At 40.8% G+C, this 13,002-nt stretch overlaps 1 protein-coding gene across 4 annotated transcripts in view; it reads left to right on the plus strand.

Moving 5' to 3' along the window:
* The window catches only part of CACNB1 (calcium voltage-gated channel auxiliary subunit beta 1), a 93,478-nt gene that overhangs the window by 38,583 nt on the left and 41,893 nt on the right, over positions 1-13,002 (plus strand). Inside the window, exon 1 of one of the 4 annotated variants that reach the window (XM_060781092.2) lies at positions 1,340-1,423. The exons of the other annotated variants lie outside the window; for them this stretch is intronic. Within the exon in view, the coding sequence (XP_060637075.2) occupies positions 1,385-1,423 (39 nt within the window). The 5' untranslated portion in view covers positions 1,340-1,384. Of the gene's footprint in view, positions 1-1,339; positions 1,424-13,002 lie in introns of those variants that run through there. 4 annotated transcript variants of the gene reach the window in all.

The following is a 13,002-nucleotide window of genomic DNA, read 5'->3' on the forward strand; positions in this document are numbered from 1 at the left end:
TCTATAAATTTTTATAAATTTATAGATAGGTATCATCTCTAAAAAGATGGAGCCCCTGGTGGCACAGTGGGTTAAACCCCTGTGCCAGCAGGACTGAAGACCGACAGGTCACAGGTTCGAATCCAGGGAGAGGCGGATGAGCTCCCTCTATCAGCTCCAGCTCCTCATGCGGGGACATGAGAGAAGCCTCCCACAAGGATGATAGAAACATCAAATCATCCGGGCATCCCCTAGGCAACGTCCTTGCAGACAGCCAATTCTCTCACACCAGAAGCGACTTGCAGTTTTTCAAGTCGCTCCTGACACGACAAAAGAAAATCTCTAGAAATTTGCTGTCCTCAGTTGCAATTCTGTGGTAACCTCCAGGGGAAGCAGAGAATAGAGTCACCTGGAGGACTTGGCAAATTCCCAAAGAGAAAATTGTTCCCTGGGTGTGGGTAAGTGAAACCGTGGATATAGGTTTCATGGATCTTACACTCTGTATATTATCAGGCCTTTGGGGCTAAAATTCTAATTCTCCTTCCCAAAGCATTAAGAAGTACTGTGCTATCCTAGAAGTTAATTTTCTCCCCCATCTGAACTTTTCTGTCCATATCCCCAACCTGCCCTTAATTTATCCAGGCATTCAAAAGACAGAAAAGCATGCAAATGAAATGTCTTCCTTCACAATAGGAATGATGAGCATGCATTCCATTGATTCGCACTATCAGATCTGTGCAGAATTTGAATCATCCTGGATGTGACTTGGGACATAGTGTCCCCAGATGAACCTGAACCTTGCAAATAACCCTGTATGCATTTCCCGCATATTCAGTGAGCCATTGAATATGCATGTATATACAGAGCATGGATAACTTACTTTCTTGAGGTCTATAACTCTGCAAATTTATCATACTGCATGTCAGTTGACAAGTGGAATCTGAGGACTATAGTCCAACAAAAACGAAAGCACAGAACATAGGGACCTTCAAACATGATGGAAAGCGGAGCTGTTATTCTCCGGAAAGCGGGAGCTCAGATATGTTGGTATAGGTGAGAGTGTAAGAAATGAAGCTCTGTGAAGGTTTGTTACTAATCCATAATGTCTTGCATCGAAGAGATTTCTTTGATAATGCCAGAGTCTCCACCAGGTGTTGCTCTTTCCCCCTTTCCCCACCTACCCACCTGTCCCCTGCCAAGCTAGAACATTTGCTTGCTACATGGGAGTCAACCAGAATGACTCTTGGCATAGCCTCCCACCCCCACCCAACCCCATTGCTGGGATGTCCAGTCCCAGGGCTAAATATACCCCAGCAGTTTGCAAATCTAGCAGTATGTTTGTAACCCGAGCCCCCAGCGATCGGGCAGAGCCACTGCTGTCCACATAACACCAGGCCCAGGCAGCATGGAGACACCCGGCGGCAAAGACTCCAGGCCTGTTTTGGTGAGCACTTGCACCTCCCTCCCTAGCTTCCCAGGCTTGGAATTGTCTTCTTCTGGAGAGAGATCCCTTTTATCTGTGCCCTACCACCTTCCCCATTCCAATCTGCCACTAACTTGGCCCCTAACCCACATTTGGGCTTCTAGAGCTCAGAATAAGTTTGATTGCCACTCCTCCAGATTACTTCCATGCCACTGGTAACCTGGCATTTCCATTTTCCTTCCCAATCCATTCCACTCCACTCCTTTGCCCAGTGAACCCACCTTCTTTTTCCATGCTACTGTCTACAGGTGTAAATAAGTTCTAGTTTAAATTTGTCCTTTACACCTAAAAAGTATTTATTTTTCTGGTGAACATAGTGAGACATTTTTTTATTCCTCACATGTACTAGTTGCTGACTAATCCCAAATGAGTTGATAATTTTAGAGCATATCTTTCCGGTAGTACTTGTTTGGTTGGTAGGCTATTAACCTGTAGTTGTTTTGGAACCAGGCTTCAAGTGGTTCCAAAAAAAGATGATTTCTTGCCTGTGCATTTGTTTTTATTCCTGGAAACGATACGATTTGTAAGCTAGTTGTATGACAAATGCTTTTAAAATGGATCAATTTACAGTAAATATGTGTAAAAGCTGGTATATTCTGAGGAATGAGGAAAGTATTATAAGAATTGAGCTTTCCAGGTATCTTTAGAGAAGTGCCACCCACAATATCGGGGGGGGGGGGGGGAGTCAGGAAAATGCTTGTTGTTGTGTTCTTGTACCCTGAAGGCATCAGACTCTGTTTGATTTTGGAAACTAAGCAGAGTCAGCCCTGGTTAGGGCTTGGATGAGAGACCACTGATGAACACCAAGTGCTGTATGCTGTATTTCAGAAAAGCAATTGGCAAAATGACTTTTGAATATTCCTATGAAATTCATGGGGTCATCATGAGATGACAGGTGACTTGAAAACGCATACACAACATGACAAGTACTGTGAGGTCTGTTTCTACTCCTTTAATAAATTCCCATTCAACCTCTTCCCTCTAAAGCAGTGGTTCTCAACCTTCCTAATGCTGTGACCCTTTAATACTGTACTTTAGTTCCTCATGTTGTGGTGACCCCCCAACCATAAAATTATTTTTGTTGCTACTTCATAAGTGTAATTTTGCTACTGTTATGAATCATAATGTAAATATATGATATGCAGGATGTATTTTCATTGTTACAAATTTAATACAATTAAAGCATAGTGATTAATCACAAAAACACTATGTTCTTCAGAAATGTACGTATTCTGCCTTAAATACAAATACAACTTAAAAACAAACCTACAGAACCATATTTTATTTGTAATCTGGTGACTGCCTTTATATGTTTAAGAGGAGGGATGAATTTGCAAAGACTTGAACAGGGATGTGGATGAGAATGTTTCTTCTTTAGAGGGAGGCTGCTCTAATGTGACCCAAACTTGGATTTTGAAAATCTTAGGCCAAAACCATCAGGGTTTTCTTGGCCAGATTGTGTTGTCACAATTGCCTTCCTCTGATGTTGAGAAAAAAAGATAGTGGAGAAGGGAGGAGTGGGAGAGAAAGAGGGGGGGAAAGAAAAGAAAGGGAGGGAGAAAGAGAAGCAGTGTAAGGGAGAGATGGAGGGAAAGAAGGGATAGGGTCACAAGAGAAAGTAGAAGGGAAGGAGAGAAAGAAAGATAAACAAGAGAGAAGGAGAGAAGGAAGAGAGAAAAAGAGAAAAAGGAAAGAGAAGGAGAGGAGAGGAAGAAGGAAGGAGAGCAATAGAAAAGGATAAGGGAGGGAGAGAGAAAGAGAAAATGAGGGACAGATAGAAAAAAGGAGAAAGAGAGAAGGGGAAAGGGAGGATTACAGAAAGAAAGAGAAAAGGAGAAGGATAGAAAGAAAGGGAGGGAGATAGAGGAGAAAAAAGAAATAAAAGAGGAAGAGAATTATCAATAGAAAGGGAGGGATAGAGAGAAGAAGAGGTGAGAAGGGAGGGAGAGAAGAGATAGAAAGAAGGGAAAAGAAATAAGGGGGAGGAAGATAGAAAGAAAGGGAAAGGATAGAAAAGAGAAGAAAGGAAGGGAAAGAGGGAGGCAAGAAAAGAAAAAGGGAAAGTGAGAGAAAGAATGGGAAGAAGAAGAAGGAAATGAAAAGAAAAGAAAGGGATATAAAAAGGAGAGGAGGAGAAAGGGAGAGAAAAAGAGGGAGAAAGAGAGAAAGGAGAAAGAAGGAGGGGGAGAAAGAGAGAAAGAAAAAAGGAATGGATCAAGAGAGAAGGAGAGGAGAGAAAAGGTGAATAAGAAAAAGAGAGGGAAAGGGGGGAGAGAAGGAAAGGGGGAGAAAGAGAGAGAGGGGGTCCACCTCCTTGACTTCTCCTGCCATGCGCACCTCTGCTTCCAAGTGCCTCCTCTCCACCCCCTGGCACTGGAGGAAGTGGAGGAAGAGGGGGAGCACCCCTTTTTTGACTCGAAAGAGGTGAAGCTGTGAACTATCGTTCAACCCCTAAAGGGGTCGCGACCCACATGTTGAGAACCACTGCTCTAAAGGCTCTAATGCCTAGTACACTTAGGAAAAATATGGAACAATTTATCTTTAGTATGTTTGTAGTATCTTTACTGCTGATGTGATTAGCAGGTGATAAAGATACTATCACACGTACCAGAAAGTATTTCTATTGAATGTGTTGTGATTATTGTGACCCTCCATTGGCAGATTTGAATCTAGCACTAAGAAATTATGGCAATCTGAGATTTAATTAAACTAATCAGAGATTGTGTGATCTTTTTCATATCCTTCACATCTCTATTCTGTTTCCCATTTGAAGACCTATTTAAGGGTTTCATTTCATTTTACTAGGAACTCTAGAAACTGTTGTACCATCCCTGCAACAGCAAAAGCTGTACTCCTACCAGACTGTCCTATAATTCAAAGTAAGATTTATCCAGATTGTGACTCTGTGGAGACTGTAACATCTGTCGCTTGAAAGATGGGTTTTAGAGTCTTTGCAGCTAAAAGTTAACCGCTGTGCCAAGACCGAGAAAGGGTTGCTTTGTACTTTGCAGGCCCTGCCTAAATGATTTTGCTTTAGCTTGAGATTTCAAAGCTAGATGAAGAATGGTGGCTAGAGTGGACTGCAGAAATAATCTTTCTTCTTAGCAACCTGCTTGAGCAGTTCCGATAGCTGTTAGGATGGGAGATGGCTCATGCCTCCCCAGGCATGGGCAAAATTCAGTCCCCCAGATGTTTTGGACTTCAATTCCCACAATTCTTAACAGCCAATAACAGCCTGGTTGGGATTTCTGGGCGCTGAGGACCTAGAGGGCCAAAGTTTGCCCATGCCTGCTCCACACTGTGATTTCCTTTATTTGATTCTACCTAATATTAACCTTGAGGCTGCATCTTCCAAAAACTGCATATGATAGGAGTGTCTTCCAACCTAGGGACCCCATTAACCATCCACTGGGATCTGAAGTATCTGGATCACATTAGTCACTTAAATAACGTGATTGGTTGTTTAGAAGACCAGTTCTACCACTTGTTGCAAGGGATTGCTGGAACTCATCATTTAAAGGACTGTGGTGCCTTCTCTGTTGTTGACCTTCTGCTGCATCGTTTACCACCAATAAGACTTATCTAACAGTAATGATCTGTGTCAATATGAAGTGAAATCTTGGGGAAGGCCACGGGCAGTTGCACACTACATGATTATACCTGGTCTTCCACATGTGCGGATTTAATGATTGATTGGATTAATACATTATCTTTAGGAATCTCAAGGTCCTCCAGTGCAGGTCTGTGGTCAATTACTGGTGGAAGACCTAGAGCAGTGGTTCTCTACATGTGGGTCCCCAGATGTTTTGGTCTTCAACTTCCAGAAATCCTAACTGGCTGAGATTTCTGGGAGTTGTAAGCCAAAACAGCTTTGGATCCACAGGTTGAGAACTATTGACCTAGAGATTTGTTGAATAACTTTAACTACACTTTAATGTTTCTTGTGCACAAACATCCCCAGTGTCATCAATGACATTTTATGGGGTGGGAGGAACAGTGACGAGCGAGAACTCTCTTGGTTGTGGTATGCTCATAGTGGAAGTCTGTGATGGAATAGGAAATGCATTTCCTGTAAACAATCACCCAGCTGCTGGGAGGGGTTGAGATGCTACCATTGAGTTGTATAATGCCAGATGTTGTAATTTATCTTTTAAAAATGCAATTTCTTTTAAAAACGTACCTTGCTTTCAAGCCAATTAGCACTCTCAGAAACCTCTATATGGCAAACCTCTACGTTTACCATGTTGAAAACAAAATTAACACTGGGTTGTTGTAGGTTTTTTCGGGCTATAGGGCCATGGTCTAGAGGCATTCTCTCCTGACGTTTCGCCTTCATCAATGGCAAGCATCCTCAGAGGTAGTGAGGTCTGTTGGAACTAGGCAAAAGGGTTTATATATCTGTGGAATGACCAGGGTGAGACAAAGGACTCTTATCTACTGGAGCTAGGTGTGAATGTTTCAACTGACAACCTTGATTAGCATACAATGGCCTGACTGTGCCTGGGGCAAACTTTTGTTGAGAGGTAACCAGATGTCCCTGCCTGCTTCCTCTCTGTTGTTGTGCTGTTGCAATTTTAGAGTTTTTTTAATACTGGTAGCCAGATTTTGTTCATTTTCATGGTTTCCTCCTTTTTGTTGAAATTGTCCACATGCTTGTGTATTTCAGTGGCTTCTCTGTGTAGTCTGACATGATGGTTGTGAGAGTGGTCCAGCATTTCTGTGTTCTCAAATAAAATGCTGTGTCCAGGTCTACATAGGGACCACCAAACGCAGCGCCCAAACATGAATCAAGGAACATGAAAGGCACTGCAGACTACTTCAACCAGAGAAATCAGCCATAGCAGAGCACCTGATGAACCAACCTGGACACAGCATTTTATTTGAGAACACAGAAATGCTGGACCACTCTCACAACCACCATGTCAGACTACACAGAGAAGCCATTGAAATACACAAGCATGTGGACAATTTCAACAGAAAGGAGGAAACCATGAAAATGAACAAAATCTGGCTACCAGTATTTTAAAAAAAATGCAACAGCACAAGAACAGAGAGGAAGCAGGCAGGGACATCTAATTACCTCTCAACAAAAGTTTGACCCAAGCACAGTCAGGCCATTGTATGCTAATCAAGGTTGTCAGTTGAAACATTCACACCTAGCTCCAGCAGACAAGAGTCCTTTGTCTCACCCTGGTCATTCCACAGATATATAAACCCTTTTGCCTAGTTCCAACAGACCTCACTACCTCTGAGGATGTTTGCCATAGATGCAGGCGAAACGTCAGGAGAGAATGCCTCTAGACCATGGCCATATAGCCTGTAAAAACCTACAAAAACCCAGTGATTCCGGCCATGAAAGCCTTCGACAATACAAAATTAACACCTTTGTACAGTTTGTTTTATAAGCATAAAGATCACTGTCATGTAACTAAATTTCACTGGATTGGGGGCACAATATTATTTCAAATGCATTTACAGTATTTGCAACCCACTTCAGTTTGCCTTACCAACAAAGTACCCAGGTAGCATCTACCTGGAAGTGTAAATCAACCTAAAAAAAACAATGTTCCCTTAGACGTGCCTTGTTTGAGATATGAATAGTGCAATTCCTTATTGCTGCATTGCATTTCTTTAAATCTGCCAGTAACAGATGTCTGTCAGTGACAGTCTGCATTCAATTTTAGTTACATGCTGCGTCCTCAATTAGCAGCAGTTACATATGTTACAAATAGCATACAAGTAGTTTAAAGTGTTTTGGCAAAATTGGCCAAAAATGTTCAATTTTAGATCAAAAGCAAATATCTGTAGTTCACAAAAAAGCACGTTTGTCAAACCCCATGTGTTTAGCAAATGTTTGTATTATTTTATTTCACTCCACATTTTTGAGAAGTTTTACTGCCAGGAAAAACAGTAGTAAGATGAATGAATGAAAGAAAGGGCTTATGATTTCATTGGAAGGCATTGGTTAGACTTGGGAGCTTTTAAAGGCATGAGGGTCCGTGTAGCATAGTTTGATCCTGAATCTGGAAACAGAATACCCGAGTTCAAATTCCTGTTCAGGAGAGAAATTCACAAGCTCTTGAGGGTTGTTCTGAGGACAAAATAAGTTCAGCTGTCTTGTAATGAACTCTTTAAGAAATCTTAAACACATAAATAAAGCCCCTGGACTGGTTTTGAAAAGTAAGGGGAATTTTCAACAAATAGATATAGGCATTGAGTTTCAAATGTGCCTCGTGTGTAATAGATACAAAATACTAAGGAATTTGATTGTGGTTTGTCCAGAAATAACTCCTTGGGTTGTAGAGGTATCTAGGAAAAACTCCTTTGCAGAGCCACAAAATCTTTGTGTCTATTTAATTTCAGTGCATCACAGCCAATTATTCAATATTATGTATGTTTGTAGCTTCCCCCCTTCACTGCCAACATGGATATATAAAGCAAAGACATCTTCCCTTCTCACCACTGGCAGTGTTATTCAGATACCCAATAGTCTTACAATTGTATCAAATCCTCTTTCGAAGAGAAAAAAGAGAATTCTGCAATTCTTTGGATTCTGGAGGATCTGCTGGTTTTCGTGATAAATCTGCCAATTTATAATTTACTAGCCATCCCATGCCACACGTTGCAGTGGCCCAGTCTGTGTATATATGTTTTATGTGTGTATATATGTGTGTGTGTGTGTTTGTGTATATATGTGTGGTTTTGTGCATTCGTTGAAATGTATTTTTTGTTTTTTTGCTTCTTAAGTGTCTTCTGCTGTGTTTCTGTGTTTTTATGAATGATGGTCACTCGTTGGCCGAATAGGTGTATTGTGTCTAAATCTGGAGTCAATTCGTCCAGTGGTTTTTGAGTTCTGTTAATCCCACAAACGAACATTGCATTTTTATTTATATAGATAACTAGCCGTCTCCTGCCACACGTTGCTGTGGCACAGTCTGGTGATCTGGAAAATAAAATAATGAGAAAGTATTGGTTTCTAATATATGTAATTTCGCTATGCTTGTGGGTAAACAGTATTTCTTGCTCTTTTTTTGTCAGTGTTGATATGGAGATTGTCTGGTTTGCCTATTCTGGAACATACAACATATAATTTTCCTTCTTTAGGGGTCACTTTCAAATCTATGATACTATATCTGTGTGTGTGAATCATATCTATCTATCTATCTATCTATCTATCTATCTATCTATCTATGGCTGGATGGCTCTTTGTCAGGAGGGCTTTGATTATGTTTTCTTGCCCTGATGAAGGGAATTGGACTGGATGACCTTAAGAATTTTCTATTGGTCATGGGGGTTCTGTGTGGGAAGTTTGCCCCAATTCTGTCATTGGTGGGGTTCAGAATTCTCTTTGATTGTAGGTGAACTATAAATCCCAGTAACTGCAACTCCCAAATATCAAGGTCTATTTCCCTCAAACTCCATCTGTGTTCATATTTGGGCATATGGAATATTTGTGCCAAGTTTGGTCCAGACTCATCATTGTTTGAGTTCACAGTGCTTTCTGGATGTAGTTGAACTACAACTCCCAAACCCAAGGTCAATGCCCACCTAACTCTTCTAGTGTTTTCTGTTGGTCGTGGGAGTCCTGTGTGTCACGTTTGGTTCAATTCCATCGTTGGTGGAGTTCAGAATGCTCTTTGATTGTAGGTTAACTATAAATCCCAGCAACTACAACTCCCAAATGACAAAATCAATTTTTGAACGATGGTCACTTTTTGGGTTAGTAGGTGTCTTGTGGCCAAATTTGGTGGCAATTTGTCCAGTGGTTTTTGAGTTCTGTTAATCCCACAAACGAACATTGCATTTTTATTTATATAGATTGTAGCTTCCTCCCTTCACTGCCAACGTGAATATATAAAGCAAACACATCCCTTCTCACCACTGACAGTAATATTCAGATACCCAATAGTCTTACAATTATATCAAATCTTGTTCAAAGAGAAAGAGAGAGAACTCTGCAATTCTTCAGATTATGGAGGATGTGTTGGTTTTCTTGATAGACCCGCCAGTCTATAATTTATAATATAATTTATAATTCAGACATGACCTTGTATGTTCAACTTTAAAACACATGCCTATGGTCCAGTAAGCCAAAAGGAATCATACATGGTTTCCACTGTTTACTTGGGAGATGCAAAGATTTCCATTATTACAGTGAGATAATGTTTAATGTGAATAGACTATTTTGTTGTTAGCCAGGTTCCAATAATTTGGCTAAACACATAATTACATACATACATGCAATCAAGCTATACATCAGCTTTGCTAATAAACGACACATAAAGGAATAAGCAAATTGCCTCTCTGAGACACGTCATCATCTCTTGGCTCTTTCTAACTCTGGTTTGTAGATCGAATACACTGGAGGCAAAGAAGAAGCTGTTGAATCAGCCAGGTTCCCTCTTCTTGCTCTGAAAGTTGTGGTGGAGAGAGAAGGGAGGGAAGGTAGCTGTTGCTTGCAGTTGGATTTTCCATTCTTTTGCCTCTTGCAGTATCTGCAGCTTCTGGTTTTTTTGGACACTTTGGGCACTGACTTTCCTTCCTCCTTGCCCAATTGGGGGTGGGAGGGGTGTGCTGGTGCTGTGCCCAAATCTTGCTGCTATTGCTGCTGCCTCTGCTTCCAAAGATGTACCTATATGAGCTGGATGATGATTCTGAGGGGGTGAGTAATGCTTTGGCTGATTTCGGATTATCCCTTTCTACCATGTATGCCTGCCTATTGCTTGCTTTTCTCCCACCTCTGCCCTGCACCGATATCTGACCATCAATGCTTAGACAGATTTCTCGCTCTTTGTCTAACTCTGACCCCCCTCTATACATTTTCACAGACCGTTTTTTAGTCCTAAATAAATCAAAACTATTAAAATGGAGATAGTAATCTAAGAGCTTTTAAAAGGGTGCTGTCTTGTGTTAAATTGTAGAGTTTTGATTATTTTATTATCCCTTTAAAAAGTAGGTTTTAAATGGTTTGGGGATTGTTAATATAGGTAGTTTTTAAAATGTTGCCTGTATGTTTTTAAATATATTGCAATCATTTTGATTGGTGAGACACCTTAAGTACCACCTTAAAAATGATAACAACAATAGAACAGCCCTTCCTGGAATTCTTTCAGATTGTGTGGGTGGAAATGAAAGCCCTCCAAAAACCAGAACTCCCTGATCGATCACTTTCCACTCTCATGTACACATCTGGCGGTCTCTGTTGTATTGCATCAAGAGGCTGTTCTTGGCTGTGTCTTTTCCCAAATGTCAAACGGGGAGGTTGTTGCATCTCTCTTCAGCAAATAAGTACATTTCATCTAGGTTTTGCGGGTATAGTGAAAATATACATTTTGTTTTGTGATTATTTATTTTATTTCTGGTATTTATATCCTGTTTCTTCTCTACCCCAAAAGGGGGACTCAGGATGGCTTACATAGGCAGCAATTCGATGCCGTTACATGAACAATAAATACAATAACCATTAAACAAACCATCAAACAATTAAAATATATAAAATACATAAGCCATTAATTAAACAATATAAAAACATTTGTTACCAAATGTTGCATCTAAAATGTTCCAAAACTGCTTCCTCTTAAATGCCAGATGTTGGCAAGCATCAAGCTGACATCTGGATTTTGCGAGTTCTATATAGGGTTGCCAGAGTAAAAACTAGAGTGGTCCCCTGCACCTTTAATGGTTACACAGAGGAGAGAATTTCAACAGGAACTGCTTGTTATCTGGTTGGATGACAAGCATCAGGAATGGATATTTCTCCTTCTGAACAACCATGAAAGGTCCAAGAGTTCTCTCCAGGTTGCAATCAAACAACACTAATTCTTCATTGGAATGTTTATTATTTCCCCATTCTTGTGGCTCAAAGAAGCTCTTGCTTGCCTTTCTGTAGTACAATGGTTCCCAACCTGTGGTCCGTGAACCACCAGTGGTCTACAAGAACTAAAATATGGTCCACAGCCTCAATGTTACTACACCATTGCAACAAGAGTGACTGGTCTCATGAAACCCTCTTATAGTGTCAAAGCTTATTTTCTGTGGGCAAGCAGAGGGCGACTACTGGATGGCATGTGTTCTGTATCAGAAACTAGAGCTGATGTAGTCTATCGCATGCAATTTTCTGAATCAGCACCCCAAATAACAAAGCCAAATCTAAAGTTGACCAAAAACTGATTCATAACCCTTTTGGTATTAATGTTGGAGAGTGATCTCTGGTCAAAAAAGGCTGGGAACCACTGCTGTAGTAGAACAAAAGAGCAAAGTTCAGTTACAAGCATTGGAAGTGACGTTGAAAAAAGCAGGAAGGTAGTTTTGCTCGGAACCTTGAGAATGATCTGGTTTAGTTCTAACAAGGAGGTTGGAAGTTGAATGTTGCACTTCCACTAGAGCTCTTTTCTATCCCAACATACAAGTGCATTTGGTGAGACTAGGGGCCCTTCCACACAGCCATATAACCCAGAATATCAAGACAGATAATCCACAGTAACTGCTTTGAACTGGATTATCTGAGTTCACACTGCCTTATAATCCAGTTCAGTGTGGATTTTATACAGCTGTGGGGAAGGGCCCTAGGTATCCAGTCTCCCATGCCTTTGTGAACACTGGAGTGAACATATTTCTTTATTTTAAAAGTAATTCTTCTCAACAACACATGTTCTTGCAATGTAATGGTGGTATGGATTTGGGTTCTGCCTCTTATTTCTTTCTACACTTTGGTGGCCCGCTTCATGTTTCTTATTTCACTCAAGGAGGTTCAGTCCAACTCCCATATCTGCAGGGGATATATTCCCAGATTTTGCAAAGATATTTAATGCTATGGGTATTAATTTTAATGAGACAAATAACAGAGGTTCTGAGAAAAGGTTACAGCTTGTACAGGGGTCCCTATGGGATGAATGAAACCACATACAGTTGGCCCTCCATATTTATAGGTTTCACTTTTGTGAATAGGAAATTCACTTTTCCTATTAATCAGATTTGATTAATAGGAATCTCTAGATCCTCCAGCTCAACTCTATGATCAACTTTCATTGGAAGATAAATATAGAGTCATTCTAGGGGATCTAGAAGTTCCTAGAGAGAATGCTTCTCTAGACATTTACAGATCCTTCTACAATAATTACCTTGTGAGCTACTGTAGAGTCATGCTGGAGAACCTCAAAATTCCTAGAGATGTATTCTCACCAGTTTTTTTAAGTTTCAAGGGTTGGGTTTTTTTTCCAATTTAATGGGAGCCTTGAATCCCTAATCCCAGCTAGTGTGGAGGGATGACTGTATATCAGCTCCACAAATACAATAGTCATACTTTATAAAGGTCTATGGCAGAGATTTCCAACCTGTGGGTCACAACACCTTAGTGCAGTGGTTCTCAACCTATGGACCCCCAGGTGTTTTGGCCTACAAGTCCCAGAAATCCCATCCAGTTTACCAGCTGTTAGGATTTCTGGGAGTTGAAGACCAAAACATCTGGGGACCCACAGGTTGCTTTAGTGTGCAGTGGTTCTCACTTGCAGTGTGTAGGTGTGTCATGTGAACATAACAAG

This window comes from Anolis sagrei, chromosome 6 (genome assembly GCF_037176765.1).
Source record: "Anolis sagrei isolate rAnoSag1 chromosome 6, rAnoSag1.mat, whole genome shotgun sequence".
Taxonomy (NCBI): domain Eukaryota; kingdom Metazoa; phylum Chordata; class Lepidosauria; order Squamata; family Dactyloidae; genus Anolis; species Anolis sagrei.